The sequence below is a fragment of the Tenrec ecaudatus genome, chromosome 5, assembly GCF_050624435.1.
Source record: "Tenrec ecaudatus isolate mTenEca1 chromosome 5, mTenEca1.hap1, whole genome shotgun sequence".
In the NCBI taxonomy this organism is placed as follows: Eukaryota; Metazoa; Chordata; class Mammalia; order Afrosoricida; family Tenrecidae; genus Tenrec; species Tenrec ecaudatus.
In genome coordinates, this window is record NC_134534.1 from 8,077,330 (window position 1) to 8,094,629 (window position 17,300).

At 48.1% G+C, this 17,300-nt stretch overlaps 1 protein-coding gene across 1 annotated transcript in view; it reads left to right on the forward strand.

Moving 5' to 3' along the window:
• The first annotated feature begins 1,122 nt into the window (after positions 1–1,122).
• TMEM71 (transmembrane protein 71) overlaps positions 1,123–17,300 on the forward strand; it is a 31,379-nt gene continuing 15,201 nt past the window's right edge. The window contains exons 1-5 of the mRNA XM_075550572.1: positions 1,123–1,427; positions 3,177–3,253; positions 4,517–4,577; positions 9,143–9,355; positions 11,385–11,557. Coding sequence (XP_075406687.1) covers positions 3,214–3,253; positions 4,517–4,577; positions 9,143–9,355; positions 11,385–11,557 — 487 coding nt within the window. The 5' untranslated portion in view covers positions 1,123–1,427; positions 3,177–3,213. The remainder of the gene's footprint in view (positions 1,428–3,176; positions 3,254–4,516; positions 4,578–9,142; positions 9,356–11,384; positions 11,558–17,300) is intronic.

Genomic DNA, 17,300 nt, shown 5'->3' on the forward strand with positions numbered 1-17,300 from the left:
CTCTTTACAGGGCTGGAAAGCCTCATCTTTCTCCCACGGAGGATCTGGCGGTTTTAAACAGCTGGTTTTGCAGTTAGCTGCTCAACAAGTAACCCCTCCAATAGCCGGGTGGCAATGAGTCGGCATCAGCGGAACAGCAGTGAGTAGGGAAGGAGGAAATTGCATGCCCAAGACAGTGAATGACAGACGTGAAGTCATGCAACGTGACAGACCAAACTCAAGTCTCGGTCGGGTTGCTCCAGGGGCCCGTGCTCTTTCCACTGACCCCTCCTACCTCGGGCTGAGTGTGACACACGTTTCTCCATGGCTCACAGGCCTGTGTCAGGACCCTCAGACCGCTGCAAGGCTGGTGAGCGTGACTACAATGCCAACGTGAAGTGTAACGTGCCATCCACGGGGTCTTACGTAGGAGGGCATCTTCGGGGACAGAACACACGGCTCCTGAAGAATTAACTGTTCAAGGGCTGCAGCTCCTGGTGCTCAGTCGTGTGCTCCCTCTCACAGCGTCGGTGCAGGGCAGTTGTGAGTGCCCGTGTGGACTCCTGACACCCTCACCAGCCCAAGGATGAAAGAAACAACGGCCTGCCCTGCTCCAGCTTCATGACCGCGGTATCCTGGAGTCTCTCGTCGTGACCAACCCAGAGAGCGCATCCTCCTAAATAAGACTCTTGTGCTCCCTTGGGCTCTCACCGGGTCATGCTCGCAAGTTGGTCCCCAGGCCTTCCGTGCCGGTCTGAACCCAGAAGTGTCATTGAAACTTGTCCACCGTGGGCGACCTGGCTGGTATTTGGAAAGGCTGGTGGCAGGGTGCCAGCCCCGCGGCATTTACCCTAACGCATCAAAGTGGTTCCGACAGTGTACTCTGAGGATGGTTAACTGAAAATGGCCCGAAGATGCCAAGGAAAGAGGCTCACTTCCCCGCAAGTGTTTCCCAGGTTTCGGAATGACAGCATCCCTAGAGCTACCGTGTGTCCCCAGCTGCACATACATCCATCCCTGACAGCTGGTCCAGCAGGAGCTGCTGTTCAACCCGCCCCCCCCCTCCCCCCTCCCAGCCAGCGTGCCTCTGATGTGAGCCAGGCCGGAAGTGCAACCTCACCCTGCCTCCCAGCCTGGGGTGACGAAAGCTATTTTTGAAAGAAAACAAGAGAGGTTGTAAGGCTGGCTTTCCCAAGAACAGCTCGGCTCTTCTATTCCAGGAAACAGCCAAAGAGCAAGAGGCTGCTGGCGACAAAGTGACTTCTCTCTGCAAACGCCTGCCCTTGGCCTTGGGTGTTGGCATCTGCTGGAAGGAGGGGGAGACCGGGTTCCCCTTTATTACGAGACTCCTGCTCCTGTTGATGCGCTGACATCCATTTCTCAGCTGAAGACCCTCGAAGTCCTGGCTTTCTCTGCTGACGGTCAACCTCTTGGAGCCTTCTGCTTCAGTAATTATCTTGGGTTTTTTTTTTTTTCACTAGGAGGAAGAGTAATTCCCTTTGCAAGGAGCATGATGGGCTAAAGACATTTCAGAGCAGTTATGTCCCTTCTATAGAACTTCTAGCTAAGGCGCGTCTCTGCAAAAGCTTTTGAACTTTCGCGGAAGTCTTTCTCCGTATTGCTCATTCTCACTCAGCTGTCGGCATTCTGCCCACGGGCTGCAGTAAGTAGGTGTAAGCAATGGCACTAAGACTTACTATCTGTTGGCTTAAAATTAAATTTATTGGGCTGGGCTTAGCTGTACTGTCTTGACCAACAATCAGAGACAAGTGATAAAATATCATAAGTGAGCCTCAAGGGAAATTAAATGTCTGAAGGTGTGCTTGGCTTTAGAGCTCTCCCAGAGAGTGTTAGAACACCCTCCTGTAAGCTGAGCTCGACATTGGCTAGGACGATTTTTATCATTTCTCAAAGCATCAGGCCAGAGCTCTCGAGATGTCTGGACTTTGCTTATTGTGTTCGAGCTACAACCGTGATCCTTTACAAGTTGTCACGTTTTTCAAAAGAAGGGTGGCGATCCTGGACCAGGAAAGCATGCCGTCCTCACCTTGTGGGATTCTTAGCACAGCGCTGCCTTCAGAGTTGACAGAAAGTAGATGTGTGTGTGATGAACCGAAAGTGATCGGAGTTTAGCAGTTATGCTCTTTGCTAGGGGTTTGATTTGCTGGTGGGGGGAAGTCAATGCTAAATTCATAGAAACTGGGTTTGGGAACCTTCCCAGTTGGGGGCTATTTTTAGTGACTGGTGCAGGAGGAATTCCTGGAACGATGGCCCGAGAGGCACCCCGGGCCCCTCTGATGACTACCTGTCATGGGTTTAAGTTGTTGGGCAAAGACATAAGCCATTCCTCAAGTACTGTTTGGAACTTGATAGTGAGAATTGCTTTGTGGTAGATGATTAAAATGCAGACACACTGCTGGGGGCGGGCGGGGTGGGGAGTGAGCAGGGGGCTTCTAAAATGAGCCATTCTTCGTATTCCTCAATCAAACAGCTCAGTTTCTGGTTTTATTTTGATAGCCAATCTTTGTAAAGTTTAGCTTTCTCCAATCAAATGATCATATTTGAAAGACAAAGGAGCCCTGGAGGCCCAGTGGTGAAGGCGTTGGCTGCTACCTCAAAGGTGGCTGGTTTGTACCCACCCACAGCCTTCACAGGTTAAAGACCTGGACTATTGACTCTTGTAATCACTCTTCCAAATTCATCTGAACTCGGGTTGATGCGGACTCACGGTGAGTGACCCTATAGGACAGGCTAGACCTGGTCTTGTGGATTTTGAGACTAAATGTTTATGGGAGCAGAAAGCCTCCTCTTTCTCCCAAAGACCAGCTGCTGGTTTCGAACGACTGACCTGTGGTTAGCAGCTCAAAGCATAACGATCCCATGGGTCTGTTCTATGCCGTCGCACGGGGTGGCTGCGAGTTGAAATAAATTCGATGGCAGTTAAAGGAATGTGCAGGCCCACCAAGTGGGAGGACGGAAAACGCCCGCCTGGGACACACAGGGGCAAACACAACCCTCGCTCTGCTTCCTCGCTGTCGTCCCCCGCCTTCAAGTCAGCATCTCTGCGATCTTTCAGCCAAGGACTCTGACTTCAGCGCAATTAGTAGGCGCCATCTGTTTGGGGATCATTTTTCTGTTTTTAATATAGAACCCACCTCTCCCATCCCCCACCCCACCCCCGCCAATGTCTTTTGCAGAAAAATCTGTGATCGCTGGACGAGCGGCCTTCCCAACATGCACCGAATATCCCAACGGATGTCAACGCCAGTAACAAGTAAGAGCTGAGATGCGCCAATTATCTTCTGAATGATTATACTCCTTTGAGCAATTTCCTTGCTCTGATTCTGCTGATCCTCGTACCATTAGCCATCTGTCAGTAGCGTGTGCTTCTTAAATGCCAGTGTTTGCTTTGGCAATGATTTTGACTTCATTTCTTTCCTTGAGAGAAATGGCTTTTTTTTTCTTTTAGAAGGGAAAAAATAACACCCTTTTTTTAGATGTCTATGCATAAATGTGAAAGGAGATTGTTTATCAGCTGCTATTAAGATGCAAAACTGTTTGTATCTTAAAAAAAAAAAGACGGTATGATTTTGATAGCTGTGTGTACAAAAACAACCACCCAAAAAACCCCAAACGAGGGCGTTGCTACAGTGGTTGCACTTTAAATTTCTTCCTTCCTCTTGTTGTTTTCTCTCCAAGCCCCACTTCTTGCCCTGCCTCCCATAGCCACCATTTCCTCCTTACCAATCAGCCGGCGTGATCGGAAAGTGTGAAGCCCTTGCTTTAGCACAGGACTGGCTCTCAGCGATGATATCAAGTGGGACCGAGTCTGTCTATTGGCCTTATTGACAATGCCACGGGGCAGCGCGGACTCCTCCCTTCGAGTTCGGAATGTTCATTAGCTGCCTCCGTCTATCGCTGAAGTCTCTTGCCACGTGTTTTCTTACAATGGGATGCATGGATGCTTTTGTTTTGTTTTTTTAATTAAGATTACTCACTTTATATATTGAAAAATCATTGGGGGTGGGGTGTGGTATTTTAAATCCTTTTTCTTTTTATCTCCCCACGGCTTTCTTGTTCATTGTTCCACGATGGAAATGCCCCAAAGTGCATCAGTGAGCCAGAGCCTGAGTAGACAGAATGACTCCAATGACTGATGAAGTCAAATAACCAATATGTTGTGTGCTTTATTCTAGTCCCCTACAGCTTCACACAACATGCTTTCTTCTGCATTGTCCCGAACTTAGTCTGATGCCAAGGACTTGATCCTTGTTCCATCCCGCAGCAGGGGACTGGCAAAGGGCTGGTGCCTACGAGTAGGGGCGTAGGGCACATGTCCCTAGATGATTTCTCTCCCATAGAGGCCCGGGGACAACTTGCATCAGTCCCAATTCCCTGGTGGGTGACACCATTCGATTGTCCTGCCGAGCCTGGACCATCAGCCTGAGCCATCTTCTCCATAAGCCTCCTCTGTTGATGGATATCCCGGTTGCTAAGGTGTAATCCATTTCTACATCTCTCCCCTTTGTCGATGCAGGGTCTTCCGGGTCAGAGAGAGAACACACCAGAGCGCTGTCTCCCACCTGCCTTTTCCCAAGGTATCCTACAGGGTGGGAAAAGCCCCTCAAATTCTCTTCCCGTGTGTCTTATTTGCTTCAGCCCTGTTTTCACATGACTATTTTTAGTTATCATCTAGCTCTGCTAGCGACTATGTATTTGCAGTCCCACGCGCATACAAAACGAAAATTTGCCTAGCCTAATAAACAAAACGAAAGTCTTCCTAGCCTAACATTGGATGTGTGTATGTGTAGGTGGGGACTGTGTGTTTAGTGAGTGGAGAAATGATGAAATACCGATGTCAGGTGACTCTTTCTATATCAGATGTTTCTTCTCTGGAGAGCAGCAGGCTTCCACACGGGTGCATAGGCTCAATAGAAGATTCTCCTAAAACGCACAGGCTACCATCTTGCTCAAGTCCACCACTTCGTTCAACGACCTGTCTTTCCTTCCCCTCCACCTTCTCCGTCTGTCTGGTATGTCTTGTGGAAGCATCTGTTAATTTCCCCCCAGGCATTTTGAAATTGCCAATAGCAGAAGGGAATCAAGCAGGGGTAATAGGAGCTATGCCTTACCGCAAATTCTAGACAACCCCCAACCCCCACCACGACTCCCACATCCGTCAGCCGAGGATGAATCCGCGTGCTAGCTTCCGAGAGATGAGGGTTCAAATCCCAGCTCTCTCACGAGTTAACTATGTCAATGCCCAATATTTTTCCCCTTCTGGATCCCCCTTAACTCATGGTTTCACTGCTGTACAATGAGGGCAAGCAGTAACTTAGTTCTCTGGGATGTGTGGGAAGAATAAAATGGTAAGCCCTTTTCAACAAATAATATCACACTTAAATAGTGTTCCACTAACATGGGAACCAGGAGCTCCGGCGGTGTCCTGGTTTTGAGTTGCGCTACTGACAGGTCATAAGCTTGAAAACACCAAGTGTTCCAAAGAGAAAGACAGGCTTTCTACTCCCACAAAGAGGTACAGTCTCAGAAACGTGTCCTATAGGGTCAGGTGAGTTGGAATACTCTAAATGGCAATGAATATTTTTTGTTTCAACTTGAGTGGCTGTGTTAATTGTGCACAGGTCTTTAAATAACAAAATGCACCAGAAACCTCATAGAACTTGAGGGAGAAGGACAACCAATCATTGCACAAATAATTACTTCTTCCCAGCTCCGATGATGTCTGTCCCTTCACAGACAAACGTTTGTGCTGTCCCGTGAGGTGTGGCCTCGAGCACTCCTTCCAGATCTGGCTAGGACCCTTCCAAGAAGGAAAACATTCTGTCTTTAGGAAGTTGATCAGGTTGCAGGGTTTGTGTTGGGCTTGGCGTCTGTAAAACCACCCGGAAGGTACCTGGGGAAAAGAATCAGCTCTTCCCACTGCCGTTGAGTCAGTTCCCACTAATGTGGTTGATAGATGCCCCCAGTTGGCTCTCACACACATGGACTCTGAATACCACGGAATAAAACACTGCGAGGCCTGCACCATGTTCACGATTGTGACGTTTGAGCCCATTGTTGCAGCCACTATGTCAGTCCATCTCACTGGGCCTTCTTCCTTTTTTGCTGTCCTTCTACATAACCAAGCATGACGTCCTTCTCCAGGGACGGTCTCTCCCGATCACGTGTGCAAAGTACACGAGACAAAATCTCACCATGCTCAGTTCTGGCTGTCCTTCTTCCAAGACAGATGTATTGTTCTTCTAGCAGTCCACAGTACTTTCAATATTGGTCACCAACACCATAATTCAAATACATCAATTTTTCTGCAGGCCTGCTTATTCATTGTTCAACTTCCACATGCATAGGAGGCAATCGAAAATACCACGGCTTGAGGCCGGAGCACCTGAGTCTTCAGAGGGACATCCTTGCTCATCAACACTTTAAAGAGGTCTTGTACAGCAGGTTTGCCATAGAGTCCAGCTCATAGGCAATCTTTATGGGAACAGACAGCCTCTCCTTTCTCCCACGGAGCGGCCAGTGCAGTTGGCAGCCTAGCTCTAACAGAGGTCCCACTAGACTTGTTCAACAAACCCTGGAAGCACAGAGCGTGATGCTGAGCTTCATCGCTGAAGACACGGCTTCTATAACGAAGGAGGTGATTTCCCTGGTGCTGGACAGACACGCATCCAGGATTGGGGTTCTATCCTCACGATGATTTCTTGAGGGTGCTTTCAAGATAGAAAAGTACTCAGATGGAATCAGAAAGACCTATCGCAGTGAGGGAGCCCAAATCACATCATGTCATCTAAGGAGGAGCTAAAGCACCCAGAAGATAGTTTCAGTCTGGAGAAGAGTGGACACGAGGAAGACACAGGATCTCCTCAGGGAGCTAGTTAACTCTTGCATGAAAAGCAGACTGGAACGAAAGGAAAGGGAAGAAATGAACACTTCAGACACACGCGATGTGCTGAGCACATCTCTCATTCTCCCCAGAAAGGAGGTACTAGCTTCACATTCTCTCATTCTGCCAAAGTAGGACAGTCCCAGGGAGGTTAAAGGACTGGGTTCAGGTGACTCAGCTAGTCAATGGCAGAGTTGGGATGATAAATGTTGGGCGGGTTGATTCTAAAGCAGCCTCAGTGACAATGTTGGGCAAGTGTTGGACTGCAAACTGCAAGGTCAGCAGTTCAAACCCATCAGCCACTTCCAAGAGAAAGATGAGGCCGTAGCTCTTGATGAGATGGGCAGTCTCAGAAATCCCATTTCGGGCCATCAAAAGTTGGAATTGACTCCATGGCGTTGGGTTTGGGTTTGGTTTCCAAATCCCATGTCTGTCCCACTTCACTCCAGCCCATACTTGTGCAGTCAAGGCAGGTGGCTTGCTAAGTGGTGACGCCCCTCTCGCTGACGGCATGCAAGCAGAGCCCGAGCAACTTCTGTCAGAAATACAGCAGGTGGGACCTGCAGGACTTGATGGATTTGTGGAGTAATGGTTAAACACTCCTTCTAATTCTTAGAGTCTATGGTTCTCTGGAGTTGGATCCTCTGTGGAACACATTTCTGCAGAAATTGTTTGAAAGTTTCGAGGCAAAAATATGTGGCCACTGTTATCGTTATCAATATTGATTGATGGACATGGAATCGCCCTGTGGATTCAGATATAGTCAGAAATGATATATATATATATATTTAAAGACATGGAATATATATATATTGTTTGGAATATATATATATTTAAAGACTTGATTTCCATATCTTGCCAGGTGATGTCTTTCAGCACGTAGGATTGAATTGATTGATGTGCTAAGTGTCTTTTAGGCACACAGAAATGTACAAAATCATTATGAAAGCAGGCATAGGTACAAACAAATCCCCATGAAATCTGATAAGATTTCGAGTTCAGGATGAAAATAAATAATGTTTGTGGGAAGAGACAGGGGGAACATAAGCAATTTTGCCTGAGGAAATAATGACCTCTTTCTTGTCTGCTGTACGGCTCAATAATTGTTGTCATCACCTTGCCCCCAAATTCCATCTCAAGGACATTCACATTTCTAGAATATCTTCACCACTTTGGTCGCTGTTCAATCACTTGGACATGTGATTGGTTTCTAAGCTCAACACACATTTACCTAATAAAGTGTGAGATAACTCGAGGCACTGAATCAGGACGGTAGTGTTTCACCACTGGTGTAGCTGCCAGCAAGGGGGAAAGACTAAGCCCTTTGTGATTGCTTTGACTGTACAAAGATTGGGCTAGAAAATGATTGTAGCTTTTGTTAAACAAAACCCTCAAAATGTGAAGCTATTATCTCTCAATGTATCTCCTATCCAGTTCTAGATACTTCTGAAGATGGTTCTTCCATCTCCCTAACCACCACCCTAAAGAAGTCTGCTCTCTTTGGTTTGTGGGACTCTACTCATGTTCTTTTTCCATGTCCTTTGAGTGTGGACTGGAAAAGAAGTCTGATGGGGCAAGAGCAGGGTTGTAGGGTGAATCGAGGGAGGTTTCCCAATGGAATTATTGTAAGGCAGCCATTGCTACCCCCAAGAAGGAAAACTCTCCTCAGCGCAATGTCGCTGGCCTTGTCTTGGTGGTTTTGAACTGCTGACCTTGTGGTTAGCAGCCCAACTCATAATCACTGCACCACCAGGGTTCCTATTTGTTTGGAATAAACCCTTGCATATATGACCTGGAACACTGGTAGCAATACCTTTTTGACGTATCCTTGTATCCACACCATATGGCTCCTGCAGGTCTACTGGATACATCATTGGAATGCCTCTATCCCAGTGTCAAAAGTAAGGCCTGGCATGAGAGGGTTCTTCAAAGAAAAGGACATGAGAGGAATTGGGACCTGCCAACATTCCCATAAACCCATTCTACAGTGTTTTCATCCCGGAGAATGAACAAATGTCAGGGTTCAGGTTCATTATCTGGTGAAGCAGTGGAGTATCTGTGGTGTTTCCACCAACGTTTATGGCAGACAGAAGCCTTAACGGCCCCGTCGGTTCAATGCTCAAAGGGGATAAAGCCCAGAAGGTTGGGAGTGACATTCTTAGGGTTGTGACCATAACCCCGAGTAGCCGGGGAAGTAAGATGTGTTTTCCGTACAGTGCTGGATCGAGGGTGAACAGCCGTTCTCTGTTCCCTCTTTAGCTTGGCCTGTGGTACCCTGGATGGGGACAGCTCTTTCGAATGCTGCTCCATAGATCCCCTCACAGGTTCCCACCTGACCTGTCGCCGAAGTCCCAGACTCCTCACCAACGGCTACTACGTTTGGACTGAAGACAGCTTCTTCTGTGATGACGAAGGCCACATGACTCTGAGTCCAACCCAGACCAGTGTTATGTACAAGGAGAACTTAGTTAGGTAAGTAGGGGAAGCCACCAAGAGACAATCCCATCCATCCATTGACTGTCACCCACTAATGATTCATTCCTTCAGTTGTTCATTCAACGATCTTGTATGCTGGTACACAGGAGCTTGTACACATATGTACAAGAGCCTATTATTACTCTTGGTTTTGGAGATTCCAAGGCTGATAATAAAGGATAAGGGTAGCTGTCATGGGAACAGATATAAATCATGAAACAATGCAGGGACTGAGATATGAATCTGTACAGTGTGCAGCGGGCAGGGAAAGGGAGAAGGTGGCCAATTTGACTTGGCAACTGGTGAGGGAGAGCAGAGATGCTAGTGATTGGATTGCTAGCGTATGAATTCATGAGTAGACATAGGGGGCAAAACTTGGAGTCACCATCTCCAGGAACTGAAAGAAAGCATTAGGAATTAAGATAAAACACTGGCCACAGGGAAATGGAAATAAAGGATACTGAGCTGAGTTGAACAACCTCATCATCACCAGCTCAAGTCTTTCTTACAAACTGAGAATGTGATCTTATTTGGAAGTAGAGTGTTTTCAGCTGTAATTATGTAAGATTAAGGTTATACTAGAGTAGGATAGACCCCAAAATTTAATGTGACTGGTGTCCTTGTAAGGGGAGGAGAAGAGACATGAGCACAAAGGAGAGATGCCACATGACCACAAAGGCAGAGATTGGAGTGATGCTTCTAGAACCACCTACATGATCACTATGTCAGTCAGCGGTGGATACAGTACCGCTCCGTAAGGAACAGGTATAAGATATCAGAAGCCTATAACAACAAGAATACACACGTGTTTGGAAATCAGTTGATGAGAACGAAGTCTGAACAAAGCTGAACTTGACTCCAGATAGGAATGGCCTGCTCCATTCAATGAGTGGGAATTGACTGACTAGATGGCAATGAGTGAGAGTAATGAGTGAGACTAGATGAAAGACACGATTCCCAATTCTCAGAGAAAGCAGAGGATGCAGCCTAATAAGAAGTCCTTTTCCAGCTTCTGTGTCATCAGCATACTAACATCCTATCGGTCATTTCAAGGTATATGGGCAGACCAGAATCCAGGGGCAGAAAAAAGGAGGTGGGTGAGAAAAGGAGGGCAGGAATACTGAACGGTAATCCCATTTGCTACTCTTGTGATTCCTAGGTTTTCTCTCTAACCTAGTTCTCTTTTCTAAACTGGACTCTACGTCCAGTGATTTCATATGGATTTTCTAAAAGCATCTTAAATCTAATGTGTCCAAAGCGAGAAGAGGCCCTCTTTCCTTTCAACATGCTTCTCTGAGTTCTCTACCCCACACTCTCTTGGTTGCCATACCAAACTCGTCTTCCTTACTGATGCTCCCCCTTTGATCCTGTCCTCATCAGCACATGGGAAATGGTGGTGACCTCTAGATTTAAACACGTGGTGGGCCAAACAAAACCAGAGCTCATCTTGCTCATGCTGGTTCTTGCAATGCAATGGCCCACGTGTAGACCAGTGTTCTACCTCGACAAGGGACTCGGAGACCCAATCCCCGTTCATCTAAAGGTTCTTCCAACAATTATGACCTCATCCAAGACTGGGTTTCCACAAGACAACTATTAAAAGTAGAAGGAAAGCCAAGCAGAGGGTCACTTGCTTTCCTCGAGAATACAGCCTGGAGGTGGCATACATTGCTTCAGCTCACTCTTCACTGGGAAGACCTTAGACTCATGCCTATCCTGTTGGCAAAGGTTTCTGAGAGATGTAATTCAGCAAGGTACCTAGGAAACAGGTCAAAACTGTTTTTCTGTCCCAATTGTTCAGACCATATGAGTTACTTCCTAACAATATTTTCATTGTTTCTACTCCTCTTTATCCCTATGAGGATCCTTGATGGCAAGGGTATTGTAAGCTGAGCTGCCAACCACAGTCACAAAACTGCCAACAGCTCCTCTGGAGAAAAAACGAGGCTTTCTACTTCCATAAAGATTTGCAGCCTTAGGGCTAGTTCTGATCACTTCTCATCGTGTGCCTTTCATGTTTCTCTAGAGTATTCAGGAAGAAAAAGAGGAGTCGCCACTCCCTCTCGTCTCTCTTCCGTCCCAGGACCTCCAAGTCCTGGCTTCCTGGAAGGATCTTTGGTGATGCGGAGTCTTCCTCAAGTGAGGACATCTGGTTGGAGCAGCTGGGAAGACCGGATGATTACCATTGCAATGAAAGTGGTGAGTTCAAATCCCCCTTTCCACAGTGAGATGCCATTTCCACATAACCGGTGGTGGCCTTCCTAGAACAGTGTCAAATCTAGAAAGCAAACAGACCAACAGACCCACTGCCATCAAGTGGAATAGCGGCTACGTGTTGAGCTGAGAGTCGCAACTCAAAACCACCAGCAGCTCCACAGGACGAAGACTGGGCTTTCTATTCTTGTAAGCAGTTGTAGTCTCAGAAATCCACAGGGGCTTGCTAGGAGTAAGTCCCAGAAGGAGAGTATAATTTTGATGAATAAAATGGGTTACATTTAAAAAATTCACCTAACACTGTCTTCATACTACTTGACAATCCAAGTGCTTATGTGTCCTTGATATGCATGACAGCCTATGTTTTATGTGTAGCCCATTACAGGCATCGTTGTTGTGATTAGGTGCCATCGAGTTGCCTCTGACCCATAGCAACCCCTAGGCACAAGAGAACAAAACCCTGGCGGTCCTGTGCCACCCCACACTGGTACTGCGCTGGACCCCACAGTTGCAGCCATGGCGTCCACCCATCTTTGGAAGGGCCTTCCTCTTTTTGCTGCCTCTCTACCAAGCATGATTTCCTTCTCCAAGCACTCGTCTGTCCTGACATGTCCAGAATAAGGAAGACAAAGTCTTGCCATCCTTGCTTCTAAGGAGCACTCCAGCTGCATTTCTTCCTAGGTCGGTTTGTCCTTTTAGCTCCACGGTATTTTCAATACTCTTTCCCAGCACCACAATTCAAATGCATCGATTCTTCCCCAGTCTTTCTTAGTCAGAGTCCAGCTTTCACATGCCTATGAAGCAATGGAGAATCCCAGGACTTGGGTCAGGCTCACCTTAGTCTTCAAAGGAACAGCCTTGCTTTTCAAGACCCTGAAGAGGTCTTGTGCAGCGTTTAATGAATACTCACTGCCATTGAGTCGAGGCTGGCTCATAGCGACCGCCTGTGGGTTTCTGAGACTACAACTGTTTACTGTTTACACTTTTTCTTCCTCAGAGCTGCCAGTGGTTTTGAACTGCTGACCATATGGATCGCAGCCCAATGTGATAACCATAATCCAGAAAAAAAGATACACTTTAAGCTCTGCAAAGTATTTGCACAAGACCAACGTATCTTTTCTGTATGAGTAGAAAAGGATTTCCCAAAGTCCAATATAGAAGATCTCTATTGAACACCTAGTTAGGGGGACAGTATATTGAGTGCTAGACCTTGAGCTAGGGAGCCCTGGTAGCTGAGTGAGGTAAGTGTTGGGCTGCTAACTGAAACATCAGCAGTTCAAATCTACCAGCTGCTCCCTGGTAGAAAGATGAGGCTGTCTGCTCCTTAAGGATTTACAGTCTCAGAAACCCCAGGGAGCAGTTCTGTTGTCTCCTATCGGGTTGTTCTGGGTCAGAATCAACTCCTTGGTTGTGCTTTGGTGTGGGGGTAGGTCTGAGTGGGGCCTTGCACATGCTATCCTATTCTGTCTTTATGCTATGGCTGCAGGCTGGCCTCAGACCACCGCCAGCAGGCCCTTCTCACAGTCGCACCAAGCACAACAGGAGCAAACTAAGCAAGGTGGATTTTGAAAATGGGCAAGTGGGGGGTGTGTCTCTCAAAGTCACCTCCCCAAGGCTCCCCCCTTGTGACTTGAAACAAGCCCCTGTCCCAGAACCCTCTGGGTGTTACCACTCAGTGACGCTCCCTTTTGTTTTCACAAAGCAAACCCCCTCGGGGCTTTCAGCTACACATAAGCCGCTGTCCTGGAGTCCAGCCCAGTCAATGCAGTCTCACAGGGATCCCATAGGACAGTGGTTCTCTACCTTCCTTCTGCTGTGACCCTTTCATGCAGTTCCTCATGTGGTGGTGACCCCCCAACCATCAAATTATTTTTGTTGCTACTTCATCAGTCATTTTGCTACTGTTATGAATCGGGCCACCCCTGTGAAAAGGTCATTCGACCCCCAAAGGGGTTGCAACCCACAGGTTGAGAACCGCTGCAATAGGACAAGGTAGGATGCTCCCATGAGTTTCTGAGAGGACAACTGTTCATGGGAATAGAAAGCCCCATCTTTCTCCATTGGACCTTGCGGGTTGCAGCACAAAGCACAACCACTGCCCCAGCAGGGCTCTCACAGGAAAAGAAAAACAAAACACAAACCCGGTTTCTGTCACCCCGCTTCTGACTCTCAGCAACCCCATCCCTGAGGGAGCCCATTTAGAGCTGGGCTCGTGGCAAGTATGTTCAACAGGTGATTTCTCAGAAGTAGACCAGACGGCCCGCTCTTGCTTCTGAGGCAACTCGGGGTGATGGGGCGGGGAAGGGGGGGCTCAAACCACCAACCTTTCTGTTGGCAGCCAAGCCCCTCGCCATTGGCACTGCCCAAGGAGCTCTGTATTGGACCCCTGATCGAAGAGTCTCCTTGCCCTCTGGTCCTTGTCTCGCATGGACTCTTTCCCCTGGACGTTAGCTAGCGGTGGGAAGTTTCCTTAGCTCATCCAAGTCATCTTGGGCACCATTTGAAGACAGAACACAGTGGCTAAGAGCCAGTGGTTCTGGGACATGGCAACAATCAGAGAAAGGACACATGGGGAGCCACTGTGCTGAAAGGACCAAGACTCAGGCCTTTAGAGATCCCCAGGCAGCCTGGCTCCTTCAACAGCCGTCAGACCAGACAAGCTTGAGGCATCGCCTTGTTCAGATTTTTCCAGATATCTTCTAAATATAGCAGATCAACCCCGCCGCTACCCCACCCCCCATATACTCCTAAATCAGTAATTAGCCAAGCGGGGCGGGGGTGCACTCAGCATGTTGAAGCCTCACGTCCCCGCTGTCACCTGTCATCAAGTCTTCCCCAGACGGCTTGTTTTTTCGGATTCACCCGAGGCCCTGTGACTTATACCAGCAATTGAGTTTTCTGTTGCCTCACCAGACAACACCAGAAGAATTCAAAATGAAAACCGTTGGGCTCATTCTCCGAGTGCAACGGACGCAATCAAACCTCTCTTCCCGGAGGAGTTTCTCACGCTTCATTTTCAGGCTAAAAGTGAGATTTTTCTTGCCTCTTTCTGCTTGTCCCCAGCTCGCCCCTTCTGCAGCTGTGTGGCGACACCTTTGCTGATTAGCAGCAATTCATTCTTTAGCCATCACAGTGTGCAGCGTCTCAGGTCCCATCCTGCAGCTCGGGATGCTTCTAGAGCCTGTGAGTCCACACATCCTGTGACGAAGGATATGACTTTCTTTGTGCAGAGACTCAGGCGACCCTTCAGGCCACGGTAGAACTGCCCCTCTGGGTTTCTGAGCCGGTCCCTCCTTAACGGTAGCAGAGGGCCTCTTCTTTGTCCTTCAGAGTGACTGGTGGTTTCAAACTGCTGACCTTGTGGTTCTAAGCCAACACCACCAGGGCCATGCGGTCCCAGTGAGTTGCAATCGACTCGATGGCAGTGAGTTGGGTTTTTGAGTCTTTTTGTGCAGCGAGGACCAAATAGGACGTCCCTCTGTGCTTCGGCCAGGCTGGGAGAAGCAAGATGGCTTCAAGCGGGCCACCGAAGCTCGGGGTCTGCTGTTTGTCCTCTCGAGAATGCCCCTCGCCGCATTGCTGTGCGTTCTTCCATAGCAACCACTAACGCCCGTGCCACACACGGAGGGCTAGAAAATGCTGTGCTTGAAAACACAGACTCAGCTTTCTTTAACGGAGGACAACTACATGTAGGGTCCCTGCTTGGGGCCGACAGCCCAGAGATGGCAGTTTCAAGTCCACCCACAGGGGTCCTGGGAGAAAGGCCTGGAGATCAACTCATGAAGCATCAGCCGTTGGAAGCCGAAGGGAGCACAGTTCTGTCTGCTCTGGTGCACACAGGGTGGCCACGAGTCGGTAGCCAATGGTTTGAAGCCAAGATTAATTTAAACGAATCAGAAGCAGAATAAAGCTGGCATCTTCTCATATAATGCTACTAGTGCGACCTAGAGGAGACCTGGTGGCTTCCTGCAAGCCCAGGAGCTCAAAACCACCAGCTGCTCTGCAGGGGAAAGACAAGACGTTCTACCCCAAGAAAGACAGTCTTAGAAACCCGCAGGGGAAAGTCTACCCGGTCCTATTGCGTTGCTATGAGTCTGAGTCTACTCAATGGCAGCGAGTTTGGTTTTGGGGGTGTTATTTGGGGGCTCTGGTGGCACCGTGGCGACAGCACTTGACTGCCAAGCAAAAGGTCAGTGTTCGGAGCCCATCAGCCGCAGTATGGGGGAAAGACGTGGCAACCCGTTTCCATAACGATTATAACCTTGGAAACTCCATGAGTCAGTTCTACAGACCCCACAGCCCCATGATGTCGCTATGAGTAGAAGCAACTCTACGGCAGATTTTTGTTTCTGTTGTTCTAAGGCCATTTGCTGAAGTGTTTTCATGCACTGGGATCATGTGATATACTGTGAAGAGTGGAAGGCCAAAATGAGCATTCTTTTGGGAGAAAAAAATGTAAATTGAGGGCAAATCATGTCTCTTCAGACAATGAAAAAAATTTTTATCTTTTCATTTTTAATGTTACTACCCCCCTCCTCCTGTGTCTCTGTTTAAGGCGCTCTCCATTTTGAGAAGATTCTGTGTAAAATGCCCAGCATTCCACATAAGATACACACTTTAATTTCATCCACCTCTCAGTGGTAAGGCTGTAGGTTCGATAGGATGGCCTTAAGGGACAGCACTGGACTATTTGTATCATCATCGGGTTCATCCACAGCTCCCTGGAGCTGAATTGACTGTCACGTGATTAACCAGAGGTCCTGTCTCATGCCCACTTTAATGTCATCATCTCATCTCCTCTCCTTGCTGGCTCCAAGGCCTTCTCTGCAGGGTGGTGCTTGCTGCCTGGTCTGCGAGCTTCACCCTCGGCTGCTTCCTTTCTCCATAGCAACCAGCGGAGATGCCTTCCTGGGCTACTCTGAGTGGCTGGAAGCTGTGGGTGGGATAGTGGGAGGCAAGCTGCAGGACTGTCCAGGATTCCCCTACCTCAGAGTACAGAATCACTGGCTAGGAACTCAGGCCTCACAGGCAGGGGGCCTGTCATAGTTGAGCCAGCTGGCCAGCCTGGTCAAGGAGGCCATTCTGAGCCTCCAGCTCCGGTTGACTTTAGCCCCTTTCTTACTGCCATCAAGTTGATTCCAATGCATTAGGAATCCTACAGGACAGAATAGAATCGCCTCTGTGGGTTTCTGAGGCTATAAATCTTATGGGAGTAGAAAGTCTCATCTTTCTTCCACAGAGTGGCTGGGGGTTTTGAACTGGTAACCTTTCTGTTAGCAGCGTGGCATGTAATCACTGCGCCCCCAGGGCTCCTCACTAGTGATGGAAATTGACCTTCTGGGTATTGTAGTCCAGGTTAGATTTTGGGATTAGTAGCATCTTCACATGTTTCAACTTCTCTTCTCCCCGCTTCCCTTGATGAACATATATTATGGGATGCTAACAATTAGGTTCTAGCTACTGTTAGTAATAGTTAGTAGTATTAACTACTGATGAGCAGGACAGATGAGGTGGCCTTACCCCCGGGGAGCTGATTACCTAACGGGGAGATAGGCATTAGACAAGTAATAACACAAATTTCACATTGCACCACGTATGCGTCTATAATAGTTATGGAAGTTAAATTAGCGTCTGCTCTGTGAAGGCAGGGCACAGTGCATTTTAGCAAGAACAGGAGCCACCAGGAAAATCAGATGATGTTCCCCACTTGCCTGTACTATCCCAGGAT